Raw genomic sequence first — 25,321 nt, forward strand, 5'->3', positions numbered from 1 at the left:
GTCTCTAATACGTTTTTCTTCTTTATTAACATCTTTAAGAGCACCTGCAACGGTTCAGGTCTAAATATTGGTTTGAGGTATACCAGTTTAGCAATTTTTTTTTTAGCAAATTTTTATTTTATTTTTTTTTTAATCACGCGCTCCCCACCGGTGTGATAGCAAATTTAAAACGGGTACACTTTTATTGCAGACGCTCAATAATTGAGAAGAAAAAACTCATTTTAATTGAAAAAAAGCTAAGTTTTGAGTTTTACACCGTCATTATTCTACCAGGATTTCATTAACTTCAAGTCTTTTTAATGAAGTTTGTTCGAAACAAGTAGAAATGGATTGACGATTGAATTCCTTTCTTTTTCCAATTGACTTCTACCGATTTCTTCCAGGCTGTAACGAAACCCCCTGTCGAGCTGGATCGGTTTTGACTATTTTGACTAGTTTCAACTTGCTTCATTGACAACGACCTGACTAGTTTCGACCAAAACATTGGCTCATTGAACAACTACCAGTTGGCAGAAACCAGTTGAAACCGATTTTTATCTATGATTGAACGAAGCTTCAAAAGCAAAAATGACTATACGTGAAGTCGGGAATGCCATAAAGATGGTAAAGCGACTATAATCGAAACAAAAAAAACTATACGCAGCAAGAAAAAAGCTTAATTGAAACAAAAAATGAGAGATGTTTTAAATTTTGTGAAATTCACATCTCAATTTCTGAATTTTGCTACAAAATGCTGCTTCCAAATAAAATCCATTATCCATTACCTACTACCCAAAATTATTTTTGTGATAAAATAGACGAAAAATATGATAAAAATATGAAATGATATGAAGAAAATTGAAATGATTTGAAACGGTTATCGACACTGAAATCGGTTTGAATTTCAATCTGTTCTGTTATCCACTCGTTCGAAATAGTGCTTCACGAGCTGAAACCTTTTTTATTCAATTAATTATTTAGTTTGTATTCTTATTAGATTATTATATTAAATCAATTCAGAGATTATTTGATATTACTTTAAAAAAAACCAGCTGGTGTCTAGAATTTCAGAAAACAGGGGGCGCGGCGTTAGGATCCACTTTGAAAACCTCTGGTCTATAGATTATACTCAAATTTTTAATTCAAAATCGTGGGAATGGCCAATGGTCATATTTGGTACTGTTTACGAAAATTGTGTAAAATGTGGGATCTTGTTTCTTTCACTCCAACAGAAATGAAATGATTAAAAATTTCAAAAGGTGTTTCCTCTTCCTCCTCAAAACGAATGTGAATTTTGGTATGTACACCATGTTATCGGTCTTGAAATATTGACGGGTTACATTTTAATAACAAATTTCTCTTATCAAACGGGATCTAAGTTGATAATGTTAATGGTTCTTGGGTGTCTCATAAATATATAAGTCAATGTAAGCATTTGCCATTCGTGTCCGAGTTGTGTACATTTGCGTTCAATTGAGGAGGAATCAAAGTTTTTTTTGCAACAACAGATATGATAGTGAAGTGGGTGTTGGCCGCCTTCGTCATCACCTTCGCCTTTTTTGGGAAATTTGTGAGAACGGAAGGCATCTGTGCTGATAGGACTGTACGAAGTCACTGGTCAGATTGTAGGAAGTTCGTCGAGTGTGGAGACAATGTTACCTCTATCTTCGAATGTCCCGATCGAAGTTACTTTAATCCCGATACCTTAGTGTGTGACTATGCGATGTACCATGAGTGTTCAGAAGAGCCGACTCCTGAAATTTCTTTTTACGCCAAAGACAGCTTTCTCGATGGATCCACGGGAGTTTTGACAAATTCGATAGTTTGCAATGATTTTCCTCTGGGATCGAAACAGCCACACGAGGAGTGCAATAAATTCTACCATTGCTCGCCAACGGGCCCGATGCTGTTCACATGTCCCGAACCGTTGCTTTTCGACTATGTCATACAAGTTTGCAACTGGCCGCAGCTCGTAGAATGTTTCCCAGGGGGAATAGGACCAGAAGGAAGTTGTCCTCAAAACTGTATTCCAGACTTACGGTGTCCCAAAGACTGTCCAGGCGTCGTGCAACTTCCACATCCGGGGAAATGTTCCTGGTACCTACAATGTCGCGACGAATGTGCCTGCTGGAGCGAATGTCCCGAAGGTCAATTTTGGAGCAAGGTGCATCGGACATGCCGGGATCAAAACCTAGTAAACTGTGTTGATCCGGAACCGGAAGAATGCATTGCGGAATGCGTCGAAGATCCTCGCTGCCCTCTCATAGATGATCCGAACAATATTTTACGTTTCCCCCACCCCGAAATGCTGGACGCGTATAAGGAGTGTCGTAATGGATTACTTTGCGTTGTTATGTGCCCAAATAATGAACAATGGAATCAAAACGAAGAAACATGTGAGGTGAGTTGAAAGGATTAGAGGTTGGAAAACTGTAGTGGGCCTACCTTCTTTAGGGTGACAATGGATGTACGGGAAAAATTGCATCATCGGTTTTCGAAAATGGACCAAACATATATATTTTTTTAAATTGGTCCAAAAAGCAGAACTGTGCAAATTTCAGCTCAATCGGATTTAATTTTAGGTGTGCCCTCGAGAGCTTACTATTCTTTGAGCATAAAAATCACTTAAGAGGAATTAGTAAAATTCAAATTTTGATTCCAAATGACTTAAAAAAGAATACTACGCCGAGATCTGGTGTTTTAACGAAAACATATTTCAACCAAAAATCGACCTTCTGAGATGGTTGTCAGAAAATCTGTGGCTTCAGGTTTATGGAATGTTTCAGAGCTGACTTATAAAATATATCACAAATGAATAAAAATTCAATTTCAATAACAAGTTACACTAAGTTAAAAAAGTAAATGATAAAAGTTACAAAAATGTCCAAAATGCCAAAAGCCAGAAATGAAAAATATCAGAAACTACAAAATTTGTTAAAAGTTATATTTTTTGTCAATTCTGTGATTTTTTTTAAATTTTTGTCATTTAACCCTCATCCGCATTAGAGTGTCATTCTGACACTATTGCAAGTTTGAAGGCTTGGAACTTTTTCCAGAAGCTTCAAAAAGCAAAAAAAATCTTCGGGGACCCTAAATGAATTCGAAAGTTCTTTAATATTGCATCTTTACTTTTTTTATGGACGAAACCTGGAAGCCTGGACAAAAAATCCCTTTTCCGACTTAGAGTGTCGATTTGACATTCTAAAAGTAAAATCTATCAGCACAGAAAATTTTTTTGACTATTACGTGTCACTGAAACTGCAACCTTTAAAATAAATCAACCTGTAATTAACAAAAACTGTAATTTTAAATTGTTTTCCTTGAAAATTAACGAAGATTCATTTAGTATTACAGCAAATGTCCTGTAGAAAAGTTGTAAACTAAAAATTAAATGTCACGTAATTTGTTTTTCGACCTGTAAAATTACGGTAAATGTCCTGCTCATTTTTGTTACAGGACATTTGCGTAATTTTACAGGAAATAATTTTTGCTGGAAAATATATACTTATTCCAGAACAACCCAACTTTTCATGATCCGAATGCTGAATATACTGCCGTTCTAAGCAAGAATGTCCCATGTGACTTTTGGGTCATTTTCACTTTTTTGCTGGAAACGGTCTCTTTTAGTGTTAACTTTCGAATAAAAACACAAACAAGTATACTTTTTTCTGAACTTATACGAAATTTTCATCAAGGTGGTTGTCTCTATGTTGTAAGTTCTATGCAAGAATGTCACACTAGAGAAAATTCTATGAAAAATGCAAATTTTATCAAAAAATTGTCTTAAGATGAGTTCAAACTGTTGAATTTAATGTTATTCACTGAAAAGAACACTAAAATAGAGGGCAGAGGAGGAGCGAGAAGCCTTGAGTGTTTTATTCAGAAAAAAATTCACTAAACACTTTTCGGTAGGCACTACTTACAAGATCCATACTCAACTATACATTTTTATGAACAAAGAGTTTTTGGGAAAAAAATAAACTACGCAAGCTTTTCAAATGATAGAAAAATTGTAGCCGTGTGACAGTTTTTCGTAGAACTAGCATCGGCATGCGTTCTGAGTCTACGCAAAAGTGTCACACGGAGAATTTTTGGCTCTAATTTGCTATTTTTTTTTGTAGGAAATGTAATTTTTTTGACAGAAAACATTGTAACATGATTAACTTAAACTGTTCACTACGAAAAAACTGTCAGTGAATTTTTAGTTTGAGAGAAAAATTGGAAATATAGCTGATATTCCAATCGCGTTTTTCTCGTTTGCACGTTTTTCCACATGGGGCAATCTTGCTTAGAACGGCAGTATAGCTAAATTGTATTGAATGAAAGACAGAAAATAGAAAAAAATGTAAATATCAAGCCTGTAAAGTCTGTTTCACATAGAATCTGGTCGGATAAAATAGATCATTTCTCCTCAAAGAAATAACGTACAACTAAAGAAAATATGTCATTTTGTAGGGTTTTTATTGCACTTCAAGGAAAAAAACTATAAAAATCATTCGTCAGCTTTTCGGATGAATTTTCGAACTTTTTTTGTGATACCACCCATCATTTTCTGCACAGTACTGCTGGTAACCTCAGTCGCCATCTTGTTCCACCACTTTTCCATTTGAGTGGGGTTCTTTCATGGTTCTGCCACATTTCTTCAGTTTGCCCTTAACTATTGCCCAATATTTCTCGATGGGACGAAAATCCGGACAGTTTGATGGATTGATACTTTTTTCAACAAAATCGATCTTGTTCTCCTTATACCACTTAACGACGTCCCGGCTGTAGTGGCAGCTTGCCAGTTCCGGCCAGAACTTCACCGGACCTTTGTGGAATGGCGAAATCCTCTTCTGAAGACATTCTTTTTTGTAAACTGTTCTTTCTTCCCACAACTACAGATCCCTTGCCAAATCATCAACTTACGAGCAAATTTATCTGCGAAAACAAACTTGAATCTACCCGCAGCATTCTCTTTACGCTTCGCAAGGTAAAATTTGTTAAATTTTGACGTAAGTTTCGTCGTCCATCAAAATGCATCCGTTGTAGTTGGTCAACACTTTCTCGTACAACTTCCTTGCCCTGGTTTTGGCAACCAGGTTTTGTTTCAGCGTCCTGTTGGGGTGTTAGCTTGCATGATACGACCGCAAGCCTTCTCGTAAACAAATTCGTCGAGCTGTATTGTTGTTCGTTATTAACTTTTTCGCCAAATCACGCAAGGAGATTCCAGAACTATTGTGAACTGATCGAATTACCTTTGCTCGCAGCTTCCGGTCATATGTTCCACTTTTACGCATGGTTTGTTTTGCTCGATCCACCGTAAGGGTCTCCCGGTAACGTTGCAGCACCGAATTTACAGTCGATTTTGGATATTTCAGGAATTTCGCGAATTTTACCCTGACCCCGTCGGTTTCTCTACGTGAGTGTGGAGAATTTTCTCTCGCCTTTCACGTTCGATCGCCGATAACTTTTGACTGATTGCTTCAATCTTGATGAAATTTTCACCACTAAGTAAACAAACCATCCGGATCAAAACACTGTCAATAGAGTCGCGATGTGACAACTAGGGGCGCTGCAGTAAATGAAAAGATGAGACCAGATTCTATGTGAAACAGACTTTATAAAGCCGTCCACACTTACCCCAGGTAGGGTTTGAAGACAAAATTTTGGTTTTTTGTGAATAAACTCTTCTTTTTTCATTTTTAATCGCTGTTTCTTTTCCTCACTGGTTGTTTCGAAAGTGAGGATTGTTTCAATGTAGAGTTTTTCGTCAAGAGCCACCTAGTTCACGAATAATTTGTTATTGAAAAAGATGCACATCACCTCGACATCGTAGTTGAAAATAGAAAATTTGCAAAAAATCGCTGTAAACATCCGTTATTGTCGGAATCGTATCTTTTTCAAAGTTATTGGATAGATTTCAAGTAAATTGAACATTCTGCATTAAAAGTTTGAAAACATAGTGCACAGTATTTTTTTAATAGCCATCGTCCACACATACCCCGGTGTACCTTATAGCTAAAGCTACCACGGAAAATAAAAAAAGGTAAAATTTACCTTTTTGCGAGGTGATTTTTTTCCACCCCTCTTTCGAGGTAAATTTTATCTTTTTTTCATTCACCTAGCAAAAAGGTAAATTTTACCTTTTTTCAATTCACCCAGCAAAAAGGTAAATTTTACCTTTTCGCATTCACCTAGCAAAATAGTAAATAATACCGTTTTCCCATTCACTGATTTAAAAGGTAAATGCTGGTTTGTTTGATTGGTTTCTTCAATAAGAATTAAAAAAATACAAAATTCTTTCAAAAATGATATTTATTGGCGATAAATAGGGACTGGTAATACGGCTTCGCGTTCTTCTGAGCCGCCATTGCCGCTGAATCCTCCTGCGTTGCGTACATTCATGACCTCCTCCGTTCGACTAATCCGGTCAGGTTCGGCTTTTCCGGCTGGTGGATGACGTGGAATACACCTCAAAGCTCTATGGGCCGATCTGAAACAAAACCAATGTATTATGACGAGAACCAGCACAACTTAATGATATCTAAGAAAACACTTACCATTCTATTCCGATTTTCACATATTAGGCACAAAGCAAAACTTGTTCCGGAATACAAAACAGCTTAACCTCAATAAACGGGTTTGGCAAATTGTTACTTTTTTTTCGAGATGAATTGTACCGTTTTGTTAAGCTCAATCCAAGTCAACTTCACCTCGCTACGAGGTAGGTTTTACCTTATTTTGGTTTACCTTTTTTTCTAGGTGAACAATACTTTTTTTTATTCAGCTCAATTCAGGTGAACTTCACCTCGCTACGAGGTAAGATTTACCTTTTTTGGATTCACCTTTTTTTCTCGGTGAATTGTACCTTTTTTCCAATCTCGATTCAGGTAAATTTTACCGCGCTGTGAGGTGAGTTTCACCTCGAAGAGGTAGAAGTTACCTTTTTGTCTTTCACGAGCGTTCACCTTGCTATCTCGGTAAATTTTACCTTTTTATTATTTTCCGTGTACTAGTTTTCTCGTTATTCAGCATGAAAGAAAAAAATACGTAAAAACATGCCTCAGGAAAACTGCTGTAGTTCATATATTACACGTCCAAAAAAATATTTGCAGTATGCATATCAAAGCTGAAATTAATGTCTACATCATGAAGCCAAGAAATATAAAAAAATATAAAAAATGAATGGGTCACAAAAAGTTAAACAAAAATGGTCAAAACCTACTTTTCATTCGATTGCTAGTGAAAACTGTTTGAGCGATGGTAGAGTTTTTGAAAAAGTATGACTACAAGATTTCTAACATTTTGTTGTCTTTAGATTTTTGATGCAACAAAAATTGGATTTACTGGAATTTTTCAAAGTTGACTACTTTGCGCGATTTTTTTACAAATTGAAATTTCATTTGTTTTTGTGGTCCACCGTCAGGTTGTACCCGGATTTTCAGTGCTTTTACTTTGTTTGGACCAATTTAAAGTATATTCATTGGAAAGAAAATTTAATCTATGTACATTCTAGTGAGGTACAACAATCCACGCCGTGAGATTTCACAAAAATATGAAAATTGTAAACGTAATATCATTCCTGAGTTTCTAAGAACCACAAGCAGCGCGTCCAGCAACAAAACGTGTTTGTTTGCTCTCAGAGTAGGTACGATGGGTGGTGATTTGGGCAGAGAGCCAAGTCGAGAGCTGAAAAATGATGCGTGTCGTGGGTGTCGTGCGTTTCTTGGTTGGAAATTTTCCTATTGATAGTGGTTCGAGTTTGCAAGTCACGACACGCATCATTATTTCTTCTCTCGGTTTGGCTCTCTGCCCAAATTACCACCCACCGTACCTACTCGGAGAGCGAACAAACACGTTCTGCTGGACGTGCTGCTTGTGGTTCTAGATATTCAGGACTGATTTTACTTTTATAATTTTCATATTTTTGTGAAATCTCACAGCGTGAATTGTTGCACCTCACTAGAATGTAGATTAAATTTGCTTTCCAATGAATATACTTTTGATTGATCCAAACAAAGTAAAAGCACTAAAAATTCGGGTACAACCTGACGGTGGACCACAAAAACAAATGAAATCTCAATTTGTAATAAAATTGCGCAAAGTAGTGAACTTCGAAAAATTCAAGTAAATTCAATTTTTGTTCCATCGAAAATATAAAGACAGCAAAATGTTATAATTTCAATAAATTTTGTAGTCATATTTTTTTAAAAACTCTACCATCGCTCAAACAGTATTTACTAGCAATCGAATGAAAAGTAGGATTTTCAGACCACTTTTTTGAACTTTTTGTGACCATTTCATTTGAAAAAAATTTAAAAAAAAATTTCTTGGCTTCATGATGTAGGCATTAACTTCAGCTTTTATATGCATGAAGCAATTATGTTTTTGGACGTGTAATATATGAACTACAGCAGTTTTCCTAAGGCATGTTTTTTCGGATTTTTTTTTTCTTTCATCCTGAATAACGTGAAAACTAGTAGCTTTAGCTATATATAATGTTCAAATCATATTTTACTGACATTACAAGGTTTCTATTGATATAAGATTTGTATGAAATTAATTATAATTTAAACAACTTAGATAGATTTTACTTTTGGAGTGTCAAATTGACACTCTAAGGGCTGAAACACAGTGCACGCGAGCGAGCGATTCGCGCGAAGAATCGCACCTCATTTGAACACGTTGAAAGCTGTGAGACCGTTCACAGTGCATGCGACGCGATTCGTACTACTCGCGCGAAATACCATTCGGAAAATTATCCGTCGCAGCAGTCGCGTGAATACTTTGTTTTGGTTCACCCAAACTTCATATGAACCAGCACTGAGATTATTTCTCGGCAGTTTTATTTGAAAATATATCGCGTTATTTTTAAATAATAAAAAAAAACGATTTTCCTCGACTAACTTTTTAAATAAATTCGAAGCAGAGGTCAATTTCAATTATGACAAAGTTTTTTCAGCATATACCTGTCGTTTGTTCAGTATATGGACGAAACGGTGACCAGCAAATTCTGAAGAGAAATTCGTATTATTTTGCGGCACGGTGAATTTGAAATGATGAATGCTCTTTGTGCTGTAAAAAACACATTACTTCGGGGGAAAATTTAAACATTGTGAATTTATTTTTATCGCCAAGCTGCATAAGATGCATATTCCATAAACCGGCGCGCGTTTTTTTTTCTCTAATTATTTGAAACCTTTGGAGATTCCGATGACAAAAGGCGTGGTCATCAGGTCTCGCACGGTCCAACATTTTTTCATTCCATTTTTAATTGCTTGAATAATTTGAGAACGTGAAATTTTGATGGCAAAATAAATAAGATGGTTTATAAAAAATAATTTTCTTCGAAAAACAAATACTCCTTTTCTTTAGCTGCCAGATCAAAATCAGTTGCTTGGACTCACAATGAAAACTCCTAGAAAAATTTATAGCATCCTAACATCTGTAACCAAAGAAAACACTCAACTGCTAAGCACAGAACATTCATATCCTGAAAAAGATAAATTTTACTGGTTCAATCTGTAACATGAGCTAGGATAACGATAAAATTAAATAATAAATATAACTCTAGAAAAAAATTATCTTACATTAAAGTGCTTCTGAAATAAAATCTTTGGTGCTTATTCTGCGAGTCACGTGACGTGGATTTGTCGGGTCAACATGATTTGACGTCAGTGAAAGTCGCCGGCGCTGATAGCGATGAAAACTCCGGTTAGTGGATTCGGCAATAAAAATAATTAAATGGTTTTATGACGCTGTTAAAAATTTTAATTGAATGTCACATACGAATAATTTCATAATGATTTAAACAAAAATAACCTCTTAAAAATTATTCTTTCAATTCCCTATAAATTGATTTACATAAATATTATTTTCTTTCCTATCCATAAAGTTTTTTTCTCAGTGTAAATCGCATCCCGTTCGTCGCGTGCACTGTGAACGATCCTGAAAAATGTTCGCGCGAAATTCATTTCAGGTTCATTCGAAAATCGCTCGCTCGCTCGCTCGCGTGCACTGTGTTTCTGCCCTAAGGGTACGAACACAGTGAGCGCGAAGCGAACTGCGAAGCGAAATATTCATTCACCGGATGAATTTCGCAAGTTCGTTTTTGAAGGCCGGCCTCAGTGCACGCGAATTGCGAAGCGGTTCAACACTGAAAAAAACCTTCGGTGTTGCAAAAATTAATTACACGTGAAAAAATCTTTGCAAATTAACAAAACTGTGAGCGCATTAATTCCGAAAAACTCAATCAATTAGTAACAGTCGAATTTTGCAGTGTGACGCTATGAAACGCCATCTTAAAATCCAATACGGCGGCTTCCGCTCAACTTTAAAATATTTTTAATGACTGAAAATCGCAGAAAAAATCTACTAAAACTATGACATAAATATAACAAAATTTTGAAAAAAAAAACAATATTATAATAACAAATTTTACGAAACGCTGACAAAACTTTAATAAAAATATGGCATAGGTGATAAAAATATTACAATAATATGAGAAAAATATACCAAATCTATGATAAATTTGACATTGAAATGGCAAAGTCATGACCAAATTTTAAAAAAATCTGACAAAAATTTAATAAAAATTGACTAAATAATAACAACAAATTAATAATAATACCAAAACTCGAAATAAAAACTTTGACAAATATTTGACAACATTATGGAAAATATGAAAAATGAAATAAAAATATGACAAATATAATAACTAATCAAAAATAAAAAATACTATGACCAAAATTTTGAAATAAAATAACATAAATCTGGCAATACTATGACCAAAATCTTACAAATATGATAAAAATATATGCAACAAAAAATATGAAAAAAAATGTTACAAAACCATGATAAAACAAAACTATGACAATTGACAAAGGTTGTCATAGTACTGTAAGATTTTTCTCATTTTATTTTAATTTTTGTCATAATTTTGTCATGTTTTCATTTGTCATATTTTTGTCATAGTTCTGTCAGATTTTTTGTTCGTTTGAATGTAAGTTTTTTTTTATAGTTTTGTCTTTTTTCGTTCGATTATATTCGTTTTACTACCTTCTCTTCATACTGAAAGTCTTTTCCAGTACAACTGCATTCGATGATTACTCTTGTATTTGAACTCACGGACATTGGCTTAGGAGGGAACTAACTTGCCAACTGAGTTACACATATCACAAGCCCATAGATTTGTATAGATTGTGTCATGTTTTCGTCGTATTTGCGATATATTTTTTACATATTCATCATTCATAAATTATTATTATTATTATTATTATTATTATTATTATTATTATTATTATTATTATTATTATTATTATTATTATTATTATTATTATTATTATTATTATTATTATTATTATTATTATTATTATTATTATTATTATTATTATTATTATTATTATTATTATTATTATTATTATTATTATTATTATTATTATTATTATTATTATTATTATTATTATTATTATTATTATTATTATTATTATTATTATTATTATTATTATTATTATTATTATTATTATTATTATTATTATTATTATTATTATTATTATTATTATTATTATTATTATTATTATTATTATTATTATTATTATTATTATTATTATTATTATTATTATTATATGTTCGGATTTGTCTTTTTTTTTTAATTTTGTGATTTTGTGTCGTAATTGTCATCATTTTGTCATTTTTCTTACATATATTTGAAAGTATTTTGTTATATTTTTATCTCATTTTTCATAATTTTGTTAGATTATTGTGATTATTTTTGACAAATTGTCATATTTTTTTCAAAACTTTTTCATATTCTAGCCATTTTGCCTTATTTTTGTGATTTTATTGTAAATTTGCTGTTATTATTTTGTCATTTTTGTAAATATATTGTCAAATATTGACCCTTATATTAGTTCTGTCAGGTCATTTTATTGTCAAATTTTGATTATAATTTTGTCATAAATTTTTTTTTTCATTTGTCATAGTTTTACCATTTCTGTGATTTTTTTCTCATATTTTTTTCTTATTTTGTAATATTTGTCATATTTTTGGCCTAATTAATAACCACATTTGGCGTGTTTTATTCAAAGTTTTGTCATTTGTCACTAATTTTTTGTCATATTTTTAAATTTTAGTAATAGTTATTCATATTTTCCCACAGTTTTGTTTTATTTTTGTCAATATTTCTTTAGTTTAATAACACTTGTTATATTTTTGTTTATTCATTTCAGTGCTTTTTTGCAGTTCTCTCAAAATTTTTGTTAATTTTTTGTCAGTAATTTTTCATCTACTTTTTTATCCCTCTTACTCATTTCTTATATTGTGGATGGAACTTACGATTTTCAGTTATTTGTTGCATTTTGAATTAAGCGGAAACCGCCATCTTGTATTTCAAAATGGCGTCGGACAGCCAAATTCGACTTCTACTTATTGAGTACTTTCATTCAATACCCATATTGTGGGAGTTTCGTGTGCTTTTCAGTCACTTCCAGCATTTTAAAGTTGAGTGGAAGGGGCCATATTGGATTTCAAGATGGCGTCGGATAACAAATTCCAACTTCTATCCGTTCAGCCTCTTCACCCTATACACATATTGTGGGGCTTTCATGCCACCGGTCGTTTATTGCCAGTTATAATTTGTTTCAATTGAAAAAGAATGAAACCGCGTTTTTTTCGAAAAGCCGCGCTAAAAAACCGCGGATTTTTCATTACCAACACAGAACCGGCAATGATAATTGAATAAATAAACTTTTGAAAAAGATTTTTTTGATAAATCATTTTACGATAAAAAATATCCGAGAGAATATTTTCAGTGTATGTCCGGATGAACAGGATGAATTCGCGCGATCCAGCCGGGTCTTCGCACGAAAATTCGCTTGCACTGTGGCTGGTCGATGTTTTTTCCAACGTGTTTCAATGAGAAGCGGTTTTTCGCGCGAATTGGAAATTCGCTTCGCACTTCGCACCGCGCTCACTGTGAATTCGACACTCAGAAAAATACTATTATGTATGCCATAAGATTCTCTTATGAAGTGGCGCCATAAGAGAAATCATTGAAATTCATAAGATTCTCTTATGACGCGAATGAATTCTGAAGATGAACACCTAATCCAATGAGAGTTTGTAGCTTTTCAAAAGAGGCTCTTATGGAAACAGAAAGTCAATTCTAATTAGAATAATTTACGATATTTGAAATTGAAAACCTTCACTTTATTGTTTTCCCAATTTCTTTTAATAAAATAATGAAGTAGTCATCAGCAGCACAGCAACACCCCGGTTCCAACGAAGTTTTTTTGCCCGCATCCGATTCTTCGAACTTGCGTTTTTTCCTGTCAGCATACTGAAAAGTAAACAAAAAAAATATTTTAGTTTACTAATATATTGAGCGTTCACATCAAAAACATTTCAAACTTACCAATCAGAAAGATCAAAATGTTAAAGAAACCGAATTACCAACAATAGCGAGTGCTTCGTACCGTTAGACAAAAAAAAATTGATGGAATGAATGAATGTGTTCATTATATTTTCACAATGCCATTTCTCCTATTTTTCATAAGATGTTCATATGAAAACTAAAGGAATTTCATAAGATTCTTATGAAATACAATTTTACACTCTAAAAAGCGGTTCATAAGACGCATCTTATGAAAATTATAATAAGAATTTGCCTGAGTGGACCTAAGGCCGATGACATAGTGAATGCGATGCGATGCGAAACGGCGAATGCGATTCAATGCGGCGAACCACATTTGATGAGAATGTATGTGAATCGCTTAAACCTGACATACTCAACGCGGCGAAGCAGATGTCAATTTGTTCCGCCGCTCGAGTTCGCATTGGTCGCGTTCGCCAATTCGCATCGCATCGCTCTTACTATGTCATCGGCCTAAGTCGGAAAGGGAGTTTTCTTGTCCAGGCTTCCAGGGTTTGTCCATAAAAAAGTAAAGATGCAATATTGAAGAACTTTAGAATTCATTTAGGGTCCCTGAATAAATTTTAGTTTTTTAAAGCTTCTGAAAAAAGTTACAACTTGCCTTCAAACTTGCAATAGTGTCAAAATGACACTCTAATACGGATGAGGGTTAAGTAAATTCATATAATAGAATTTTCTAACAGATTTCTGCAAAATCTCTCACATCCTAGAAAGGTTCATTGAATCTGAAATAATCTCAAAATTACAATACAAATTAATTTAATCAGAACAGATTGATATGACAACGCTATTGTGCTAATTTATTATCAATTCATAAACAGAGCTTAAACTGTCGACAGCCTTGCGTGAATGTAAAATTTCTCTCCATTCAGAGTCTTCCGTTTTCGTTTCCTTCATTGCCTTCTCTCACTCAGAAAGCTCTCTCTGACTGACAGCATTTACAATTTTCTTTCGCTCATCGGTCACAGTCACTTCGAGGAAATGACTGTGAGCTTCGATGCAAATTCAGTCATTTCGATTTTAAATGAATGGAATCCATTTGAGAAAAGTTGAACTTACGCGTTGTTCCCGGCGCAAAGCTATCAAATTAATAGCGGCTAAACGGTAAACGATAGAACCTTGATGTCTTTGAGGGAATTTATTAACACAACAAGATCTTTCATATTCTATTTAAAAATAAATGATTTATTCACATATAAGGGAGATAAAAAATATTTTAAAAAATACTTCGTGTATACACCTGATTCATTTAATAGATCTGTAGATCGTGCAATTAAAAAAAATTGTCGAGGATATCACAGAAATCGAATGAAAAAACAGAAAAAATTATAAGCAATTTAAAAAATAAAATGAGAATTTTTCAGTTTTTGTTAATCCTCTAGAACCCAATTTTTTTTTGGCTGGAAAATTCACAAAAGCCTAGTTTTATGATTACAAACAAGGTTTATTCTACGAAAAACTTTTAAGATGAGACAGAACTTTTGACAATTGCATAGAAGCTAAATAAATTCACTTTCAGTACTTTTTCGATTATAGTTTCTATAAATTCAACCAATTTGTCCTCAATTTTGAAATATATAAATCCTGACCAATAGTTATACTTTAAAGTAATTTTTGTTGAAATTTTTCCATAAATTACTGAGATATTTCAACTTATACTAAAAGTAAATATTGTACATATTTTTCGAATTGTTGTCATACTTTTCCAACCCCACCTTTAAGTGAGGTTCATCTCTCCTACCTAACTTAGGAATTTGTCTTCTAAAAAAATCAATCCAGAATGGCGGTTACTTTTTAACCTTACTGCCAATATTTTTTTAGATCTTAAAACTCATTGACCAAGGATTTCTTTGGCTACCAAATTGATCATTTTTCGAAAAATAGGTCAATTTGTAGTTTTTTCATATTTTTAAACTTTTCTTAGCTGTTGCTTTTGACAACTGCTTGTCAAACCATTTGCATTAGTATGGTTTGTTATTAGCTTACCATATTTAGAAAGATTCTACGAAAAAAGTAAATAAAAATTATTGTAGTAAAAAAATGATTTTATGGCGATTTTAGTACACCATGTCTTAAGGCGGGTTTGGCACTAGAGGGTCAATATTTTTTTTTAATAAGTTTCAGAAAATCAGTGTATTTATCAATACACATCAATGTTCAAATTGCTAAAACACCCAACTTTGTTGAACATTATAGAGACAAGAAGAATTTATACCAATTCAATGCCCCCAATTATTACTTCAAGAGTATTTTTTTATTATTTGATTCAATTATTCAAGTTATCAGCTTTTCAATGATGTAAAAACGAAACATTAGATTACATTAGTTTATTTGTATACATTCAATCACTATTGAGTCATTTCTGTTGTTGTGATTTATCATTCATTTATTGACTTTTTTTTAGGTGAAAACGCCTCAGTTTGCAATTCATCTAATGAAAATTAATGTTTCGTGCGCTTACAGCGTCTGAAAGCTAATAACTTTGAAAAATGAATCCATTAATAAAAATGTACGACCTCAGCCGGACTCGTATAAGTTGATTGAAAATAGGCATTTTTCCCTTCTAGATGAATTTTTAAGATGTTTTTCAATAGAATACGAAAGTTTTTGTTACGTAGATAAATTGTCTCGAAGACTTAAAATGTCTATCGTTTACCGTTTAGCCGCTATTAATTTTGATCACTTTTTTCGATACATGCAAAGTAGCACAGGCGAATATAGGCGAATATGATAGGCTCACACATTCAAAGAGGATTTTTTTTATTTGTCTGCGTTTACACGACTTTGCCTAGGGCCCATTATGGCCCAACCTGGCTATTCAAAGAGGATCCAATTGAATGATTTTTGAACGTTTGATCCTGTCACGACTTTGTGGAACGATTGAGTGTGAAACGAATGGTGAAACAAAAGAGAAGACATTCACAGTCAACAAGAACCTCACTCTCTCCAAACGGAGATTATTTCATCGACTGCCGAAGAAGATGAAAGGGAGAGTTTTTTCTCTCACATTCAACCCGTTTTCTGTCAATGACGGTGACTGTTTAGAGCACTGTTCATGAAGTGTCAATACAGAAATTCTAATATAGATGAGAATTATTTAACTAGTTCGCAAATACTAAATAAAATTTTGGTATTAGGATATGCAGGTTTTTCTAAATGATCATTTATTCTATCAATGGTTGTTTCAACACAAAATAGGGCATAATATCCACCTTAAGAAGGAAGCTCATTTTACCACAGAAAACAGCTTTAACTTGTGATTTACTTCATTGTTTCGTGTTCAGTAGACTGGCCCAAATTTGTATGGGATGATTTTTACAAAAAAAAATTTCAACGCGGCACCCCCTGGATTGGTGCATTTAGGTGAAAAAATGACTTTCTGAACGTTTCAGGTCATTTGGCAGAAGCATGATCTGGCGCAAAGGACTTGAAATTTGTATGGAGATTTTCGGCAAAATGTATGGAAAATCGACATACTTTCACTCTTTGTGTTCTAAAATATGTTCCCAAAAAGCTAGAAAGCTCAGAATTTCAGAAAATGTAGTTCAAACAATGACAAACAAGTTTGTAGAAGATTGTGACGCGATACGAGTTGACTGTAATGAGTTATTTGCAAGTAAATTTGTGATTTTTTTCGCATTTCATCGATATATCGTAAACGGTGTATAGGTGGACTATTAGTACTAACTTGATCGCATTTTCACACAATGAGAATAACAGATAGAAAGTTTGTGTTCTCGGCAAAGTTATTGCTTATTTTATAACAAATATCTTTACACAAAGTTGAAAGAAAGGTTCGAAAAACTATGAACAGCTGCATTGTTTTTAGTATAAAAAAAGAGTTTTGGTTTAAATGATCTTTCTTCAAAATTTTTGGCGTTTATATTACATTGGTAATCAACAAAATTGTTTATTTCAATCAAGCAAGTATATTAAACATAGATCCTGAAAGTTTTCAACAATGAAGATTTTGTTTGATTTTGGTAAGTTTTGCGATAATGACTAACTAAATGCAAAATAATTTATTTTCGGCTTCGCCGTGGGTGAGAAGTTTGTTATAGTGGGAAATAAGCTTGACCCCTCTTTCTGCAGTGTCATTTACTACCTTTAAACTGCTTATACGTTGTTGCCCTTTGTTGAATTCTTTGATAGTCTTCCAATGCTCAGGATCTATTGTCAAAAAAACCTTTTGGTATATCGTACCGATCGAAAAGTTTTACCACAAGATTTTTTAGTTCTTGAGTTGACTTTTTTGACAATGCTTTAACCATTACACGTTTTTCTTCGAAGGTCTAAATGCCCCACAATAATGTTTTAAAGAGCTTTTTTCGTAACTTTGCAAAGGGCACAGACTTTCTATTTGTTATTCTCATTGTGTGACTATGCGATCAAGTTAGTGCGATTATTAAGCGTTCACGATATATCAAAGAAATGCGAAAAAATCACACATTCAATTGCAAATAACTCATCACAGTCAACTCGTATTGCGTCACGATTTTTTACAAACTCGTTTGTCATGTTTAAACTACAATTCCTGAAATTCTGAGCTTTCTAGCTTTTTGGAAACATATTTTAGAACACAAAGAGTGAAAGTATGTCGATTTTCCATACATTTCGTCGAAAATCTCCAAACAAATTTCAAGTTCTTTGCGCCAGCTCGTGCTGCTGCCAACTGGCCTGAAACCTTCAGAAAGTCATTTTTTCACCTAAAGGCACCTACCTAGGGGGTGCCGCGTGGAATATAAGGATTTTTTTTGTTATGGGCCAGTCTAGTGTTCAGACACTAAAAAAGTCTATTTAGTAACGGGCTAAAACTTCAAAAATGAGATAAAAACGATTAAAAATGAATTTTCATTTTTTTCTGCCAAAACCTGAAAATCAGTCACTGTAGGGGCATATAAGAACCCCCACTGGAGCAGTATAAGCACCATTAATTAGGTACAATGAGCATTTTCTGCCGTAGAATCTAGCAGCGAATTACTCGATGAAGTCAACTGAATCATAGAGCTACAGCTTGACTTGTTTCATTTGACGATTCGCCGTATTTGTTAGGGGTCGGAGAGGTAGTCAGTGGACTTGAGTTCGATTCCTGGTCGAGGTGATTTTTTTTTCATTTACCATTCATGATCGATGCATTTTGCACTAAACTTATCCATCAAACATTGCCATCAAAATGTATGTCTGCTTGTAGAATACAAACAATTCATTACATTATGTTGATGGTGCTTTGTTTGGCGGATGATGCTAAGGCTATGATCATTTAGTATCCGGGCAGTTTCAAACGTGTGTATTTTAAAAACTATTCATTTGATCGAAAAATTTTCTATGGAGGAAATGAAGGTGTTAATATGACATTTAAACTAAAAATATCTAAAAAAATATTTATCAATGATTTCAAAAAATACTCTTACTTTTTCATAAAATCTCTTTTTTATCTTTGCACACTTTTTTCAGTCATGTATTGATTTATTTTTTTTACCACAGAACCAAAACCTTTGCAAAATCATCATATTTTACACAAATACACCTGGATATAGCAATTAGAATCTGGTTGGAACCTATTCATGAGTTGGTATCTTGAAGAATTTGAACTCTTAAATCCGGTTTTAACATAATTTTTTTTTGTCCATCAGAACACATCTGTCATATTGCGTAAAAACCGGATGCACAGATTACGATCATTGGAACTGATCATTATTAGTCATTTACTTGGTGTCTACTAGTCAGGCAACACTTTTTGCCTGCCGGAAATGGATTTTTTGCATTATTTAGGGAGTCTGCATTCAGTTATCCCCAATAACCATAAACTTTTTACCATATTTAAGATCAAGGGTTGCACTCCGAAGGTTGATTTAAACTTCGTGTTGATCCTAGAGTGGCTCCTTATACTTATTAACCATTTGGTCCGAAAAAAAAAAATCAGAAAAAAATCAACAGTTCATGACCTTTCGAGTCAACAATGAAGAATTTTCGAGGCGCAAAAAGCGTAAAAGGAGCAAATTTGTGCAAAATTATTTTTACCATGTCTTTTTGCATCGTAAATATCTCAAACACACGTTAACTTAAAAATCTATCAAAAATAGGCATGATAGTCCTTTTCATAACCAACACAACGCTACTAAAGTTTTGCATATCCGAGCTCTATGAAAGCAGCTATCGCCGAAATAAAGTGCCCGGATACTAAATGATCATAGCCTTACTAGCCGTATAATGCAGCAATCAAAATAATCGATCATGAATGGTTAATGGAAAAAAACCATCTAGACCAGAAATCGAACTCGAGTCTACTGATTACCTCTCTCATACCCAACCGATGCACAGTGGTCCAAAATGCGAAAAACGTGATCGTTGCTTATAACTTTTTTAGGTCACATTTTAGCATATCGGTGTCTTCGGAGAAGTTTGTCAGTAAAATCAGCTCTATAATAAAAAACTATTATTTTTCTGATTAATCCCCCTACAAGTGAGATAAAATTTCTAACTTCCCTGTTATAGGTTTTAGCTCTTTGATGGACTCGACAAACTTGTTAAAAATTAAATTTTCTACAACTTTGTCTCAGATGCCAAGTTTCTAAAATAATTATTATCCGAGATATCGGCCAAATAAGAAACTTAACCTCTAAAAATCAGTTTTTTAATAATAACTTTTTTCAGTAAATTTTAAGTTTAATAAAATGTTCCACAAAGTTGTTTGTCTTACTAAAATACACCACTTTGTTGAACATTTCAAGTTTGTAAAATGTGATACTGCAGAGCTATGTTAAAAAGATTACCGAAAATAGGGCTTTTTCCCGCCTTATTTTACAAACACCGGGCAACATCGGGCAGCCCGCTTTAGATGCAAAATAAAGTCGAAGATTTCGTCTACAAGATGCAGGTACAATCGTCAGTATCCACTTGTATCCAAGCGAGATATATCAATTTTACTTTTCCATGTTTGCATTAAAAACAACGATTTCTATGAAAGCACATACAGCGCATTCTACTAGGTACGTGTGTTTTCTTCTAGCTTTTCTCTGCGCGATGTCAGGAGCAAATGTTTGGAAGCGCATTTGTATTATTAGAACAGGTTATTGTGTGTTCAATTGAAAAAGATATCCTCTACAAGCTGGAGATGCCAATAATACAAATGCACTTCCAAACATTTGCTCCTGACATCGCGCAGAGAAAAGCTAGAAGAAAACACACGTACCTAGTAGAATGCGCTGTATGTGCTTTCATAGAAATCGTTGTTTTTAATGCAAACATGGAAAAGTAAAATTGATATATCTCGCTTGGATACAAGTGGATACTGACGATTGTACCTGCATCTTGTAGACGAAATCTTCGACTTTATTTTGCATCTAAAGCGGGCTGCCCGATGTTGCCCGGTGTTTGTAAAATAAGGCGGGAAAAAGCCCTATTTTCGGTAATCTTTTTAACATAGCTCTGCAGTAGGTCACATTTTACAAACTTGAAATGTTCAACAAAGTGGTGTATTTTAGTAAGACAAACAACTTTGTGGAACATTTTATTAAACTAAAATTTACTGAAAAAAGTTATTATTAAAAAACTGATTTTTAGAGGTTAAGTTTCTTATTTGGCCGATATCTCGGATAATAATTATTTTAGAAACTTGGCATCTGAGACAAAGTTGTAGAAAATTTAATTTTTAACAAGTTTGTCGAGTCCATCAAAGAGCTAAAACCTATAACAGAGAAGTTAGAAATTTTATCTCACTTGTAGGGGGATTAATCAGAAAAATAATAGTTTTTTATTATAGAGCTGATTTTACTGACAAACTTCTCCGAAGACACCAATATGCTAAAATGTGACCTAAAAAAGTTATAAGCAACGATCACGTTTTTCGCATTTTGGACCACTGTGCGATGGGCTAAATCGTCGATTCAGATAATTCAGCTGACTTCATCGAATTGAATTCGCTGCTAGATGTTGCGGCAGAAAATGCTCATCGTGCCCCGATCGATTGTGCTCTATACGCCCCGGGTCATCAAGATAAAGTAAAAACGCGGTTTAAAATTGATTATAGTGAAAAATCAAAATATGAATAATGGTGAAAATTGAAAAACAATGTACATGATAAGCACATTGTATTTCAATTTTCACCATTATTCATATTTTGATTTTTCACTATAATCAATTTTAAACCGCGTTTCTCATAGATCAAAATGATTTAACGATCATAAGAGCTTATTTTCCGGTGCTCAAAAATTCTAATATTTTCGTCACTTGAAAACCTTGTTGGTTTTTTTTATATTTCCGTAAAGATGATATAGAGGTTTCGTTTGAGCTTAAAAGTTAATACTATAGAAACTAATAAACTGTTCCTCGTGAAAATTTATTTGAGAATCAGTCAATAACTGACCTGCTCGGTCTTCTATCGGAATTCTAGAATTAGTCCTTGCACCTCTAAGGTGGCGAGAAATGTGATAAAGTAATCGGCTTTTCTCCAATCATCGAGCATCCTCCAAGTATCGTCCGACATCCATTCACTTCTTCTTTCAAAAACTTTACCGAGAGTACCATGGCTCTTCGTGATTAAGGCCTTCTTGATTCCGCACCCCATTTCTTCGACTGTTCCGTCTATCGGCAATTCCAAGGGATTCTAGAAAGGGTAATGAGAAAGCAGACTCTCTGGCAAAGGTGGGGGCGATGGAAGGCGACACGTATCAACGTGAAATCGTCTTCAACGAATTTTACTTTTTGGTTCGAAGAAACCCTCTTGTCAACTGGCAGCGCAAATGGGACGAGGATGAGTTGGGTCGGTGGCTCCACTCGATTATCCCAAAGGTAAGCCTTAAACCCTGGTTTAATAGGTTGGACCTGAGTCGGGATTTTATTCGTATATTCTCCCGTCTCATGTCCAATTATTACTCCTTAGACGCGGTACTCTATCGTTTTGACATTGCTGGCAGCAATTTGTGTAGCTGCGGTCAAGGTTACCATGACATCGAGCATATTGTTTGGTCGTGTGAGGTCCACCTTATCGCCAGAACGAATTTTATAGACTCCCTTCCCAACGTTCCGGTGAGGGATGTGCTGGCTATGCTTGACTTGGACTACATGTTCGAAATGTACCTTTTCCTTAAAGCTATCGATCTTCGCCTATGATTCTTTTTATTTTTCATGTTTCCCTTTCTATCTTTCTTTTCCTCTAAAATAAAAGTGCTAAGTTAAGAAATAAATTGTAAAAAAAACTAGTTTGGCTCCTTAAAACCTTAAGGTATGAGCCGTTTCAAATAAAGGATTTACAAAAAAGGGATTCTAGCTGTATGCCCTTTTCACCTCTGGATTCTCCAACCGGCAGACGTCGTATCGCCACCCGACTTTCTCCTCGCGCCGTTGGACACGCGCAACTCTCAGTCGTATCTCGCCAAGGACGAGGTGATGGTCAGATGCAATGTCTGCGCTTCGTTTGTTGCGGACTTCAAGAAGGATCCTTCTCCATTTTCGGATGATGCAGATGTGGTCAATTTGATTTTCTAATAGGCCATCTCCGGATACCCAAGTGACATTATGTGCTGGTCGATGGGGGAAGAGCGATCCACCGGTCACCATGTTGTTGTTGCCACAAAATTCTACAAACAGTTCTCCGTTTCCGCTCATCTGTCCTAGGCCATGGCGCCCCATGATGCGCTCAAGGTCCTGATTGTCGGAGCCAAGATTTAACGTTTTTCAAAAGGGGAAATGCTACAATGTTGCCATCAGCCGGGCGCACATTGCCCAATCTAAGGATTCGTGAATTTATACGTAGATTACTTTGAACAAATCAGTCTTCGGGTATTGAACTTAAGATATACGATTCTTTAGTAGTTCTGATAAAGCCTAGTACGTGCTCTGACTTCTTCAGTACGTAGTTTTTTAAAATCAGTTTCAATCACTTAGAGTTCGATTTTTTTTCCTAATACAGGAAGCTCCAGACACACTCCCACCACCAACTACTGAAATTACGCCACCACCGCCGCCTCCTACAACTCCAGAACCACCGCCCACAACTCCGCCTCCACCGCCTCCAACAACGCCACCACCACCACCGCCCACAACACCTCCCCCACCGCCTCCAACAACGCCACCTCCACCGCCGCCCACAACACCTCCTCCACCACCGCCCACAACACCTCCTCCACCACCGCCTACAACTCCAGAACCGCCTCCCACAACTCCGCCACCGCCACCGCCCACAACTCCACCTCCACCACCACCCACAACTCTACCACCGCCACCACCGCCTTCAACACCGGCACCACCACCGCCTCCATGTAATTTGTGCCCAGAGAACTGTACACCAAACGATTTGTGCCCTCCAGTCAATCCCAACGTGCCAGTACTTTTGCCGCACGTCAGATGTGATAAGTTCTACAAATGCGACACCGGTAGAGCATGCGAGATGGAGTGTCCACCCGGGTTGCATTTCAACGAAGCCGAAAATGTCTGCGATTGGCCATGGCAGGCGTGCTGTGATCCCGCGATTCCATGCCAAAAGCCTTGCATCCCAGGAGTCACCTGTCCGCCATCGGGTTAGTTTGTAATTATCACCGCAAAAGAAACCACTGTGACCTCTAAGGGTTGAATCATTCCAAAGTATGAAAACCCCATCAAAAAAACTGTGACCTCCGGTGACCTCGATTAGATAACATATGAAAAAACTTACATTACGTTCGATGAATCCTCAACTGTGCCTTTCTTGAAGATAACAAATTATACTATGACAAATAAAATTTGTAAATAACAGGGCTGAGTATGCGGGATTTGACTGTGAAGCGCTGACAGATATCACACTTCCCGGTTGAGCTGAATATCTCCACCTCATCCAGTGTAGTTTCATCCTCTCGTGGTCTTGAGTGCACGGAAGAGTGCCTGCAATACCGGCGATTGCAGATGTGCGGCAAAGAGCACTACAGTTACCAACCACCTCCTTTTGATGACCACACTATACACTGCCTCCAGGGTTGCCAACATTATTTTTCAAAATTCAGGGACATGAGCAATAAAAATCAAGATACTACATGGTTTGACGGAAATTTCGGCCGAAGTTGGGACCTTTTTTTTAGTCGTCAATCCACATTTTGATCAGTGTCTCTAATGCAGTGCCGTACTACTCATTTTCCATCGTTTTCACAAAAATAAGGAAAAGTCAGGTTTGTTTCAAAAAATCGGGGAAAGACGGAGGCTTATCAGGTTATCAGGTTGGACTCCAAAAATCAGGCACATTGACAACCGTTGGCTCTATAAGAAGAGTAAATCTACTTGAAACCAGGAGTACTAAGACGTGGAGAGAATCTTCCTTGGAAATGATTGTTTTGTGATATTTTTCCACAATATCTCTCTTTTTTACGACACAAATTGTGAAATCGCCACAATCACTCTCTTTTCTTCTGCACAAATTGTGGCTGGCGACCTGTTCGACACCCTAGATTCTCTTCACATCCTCATTTTCAGGCAAGTCTCTCTCCATCGCCTACTCCTGAACTGGGTGGGAGTTTCAACCAGGGTTGCGATCCGTCATCGTCATGAGGCGTGAAGCTGTGACTGTGAAGACTTTTGGTCCGTCAAACTCACTTGACTGCTCCTCAAATTTGCTCCTCTTCGTGTGTCGGCACTCTTCCCCCAGTCGTTTGAAGCTGAAAGAATTTCATAGTCAAGCATTCACCAATAGCATTCAAAAACCCGAAGAGGAATTCGAAACGTATTTAGTAATATTGTTGCTCCTGTCAGCAAGCCCGTTTTCAGTTTATTTTTATTGTTGTTGTTTCTCGCTTGCACCTGTTTATTGTACATGCAGCCAACATAACGTTGATCTGTACAACCCTCAAAGTAATCTGGAAAGTGATCCTGAAAGGAGAAAATTGACGCTACCCTCCGACGGCAACAAGCTGGAATTCGACCCGGACGAAAATGTGTGGACCACATTACAATGCTACGAATAATACT

The 25,321-nt window shown here is 35.3% G+C and overlaps 1 protein-coding gene across 1 annotated transcript; it reads left to right on the top strand.

Moving 5' to 3' along the window:
- Positions 1 to 1,433: 1,433 nt before the first annotated feature.
- LOC129747604 (uncharacterized) lies at positions 1,434 to 24,124 on the top strand. Its single transcript, XM_055741897.1, has 2 exons — positions 1,434 to 2,380; positions 23,301 to 24,124. The coding sequence occupies exons 1-2, from the start codon at positions 1,490 to 1,492 to the stop codon at positions 23,910 to 23,912; spliced, it is 1,503 nt and encodes a 500-aa protein (XP_055597872.1). The 5' UTR covers positions 1,434 to 1,489; the 3' UTR covers positions 23,913 to 24,124.
- The last annotated feature ends 1,197 nt before the right edge of the window (positions 24,125 to 25,321 follow it).

The sequence above is a fragment of the Uranotaenia lowii genome, chromosome 2 (assembly GCF_029784155.1).
Source record: "Uranotaenia lowii strain MFRU-FL chromosome 2, ASM2978415v1, whole genome shotgun sequence".
In the NCBI taxonomy this organism is placed as follows: domain Eukaryota; kingdom Metazoa; phylum Arthropoda; class Insecta; order Diptera; family Culicidae; genus Uranotaenia; species Uranotaenia lowii.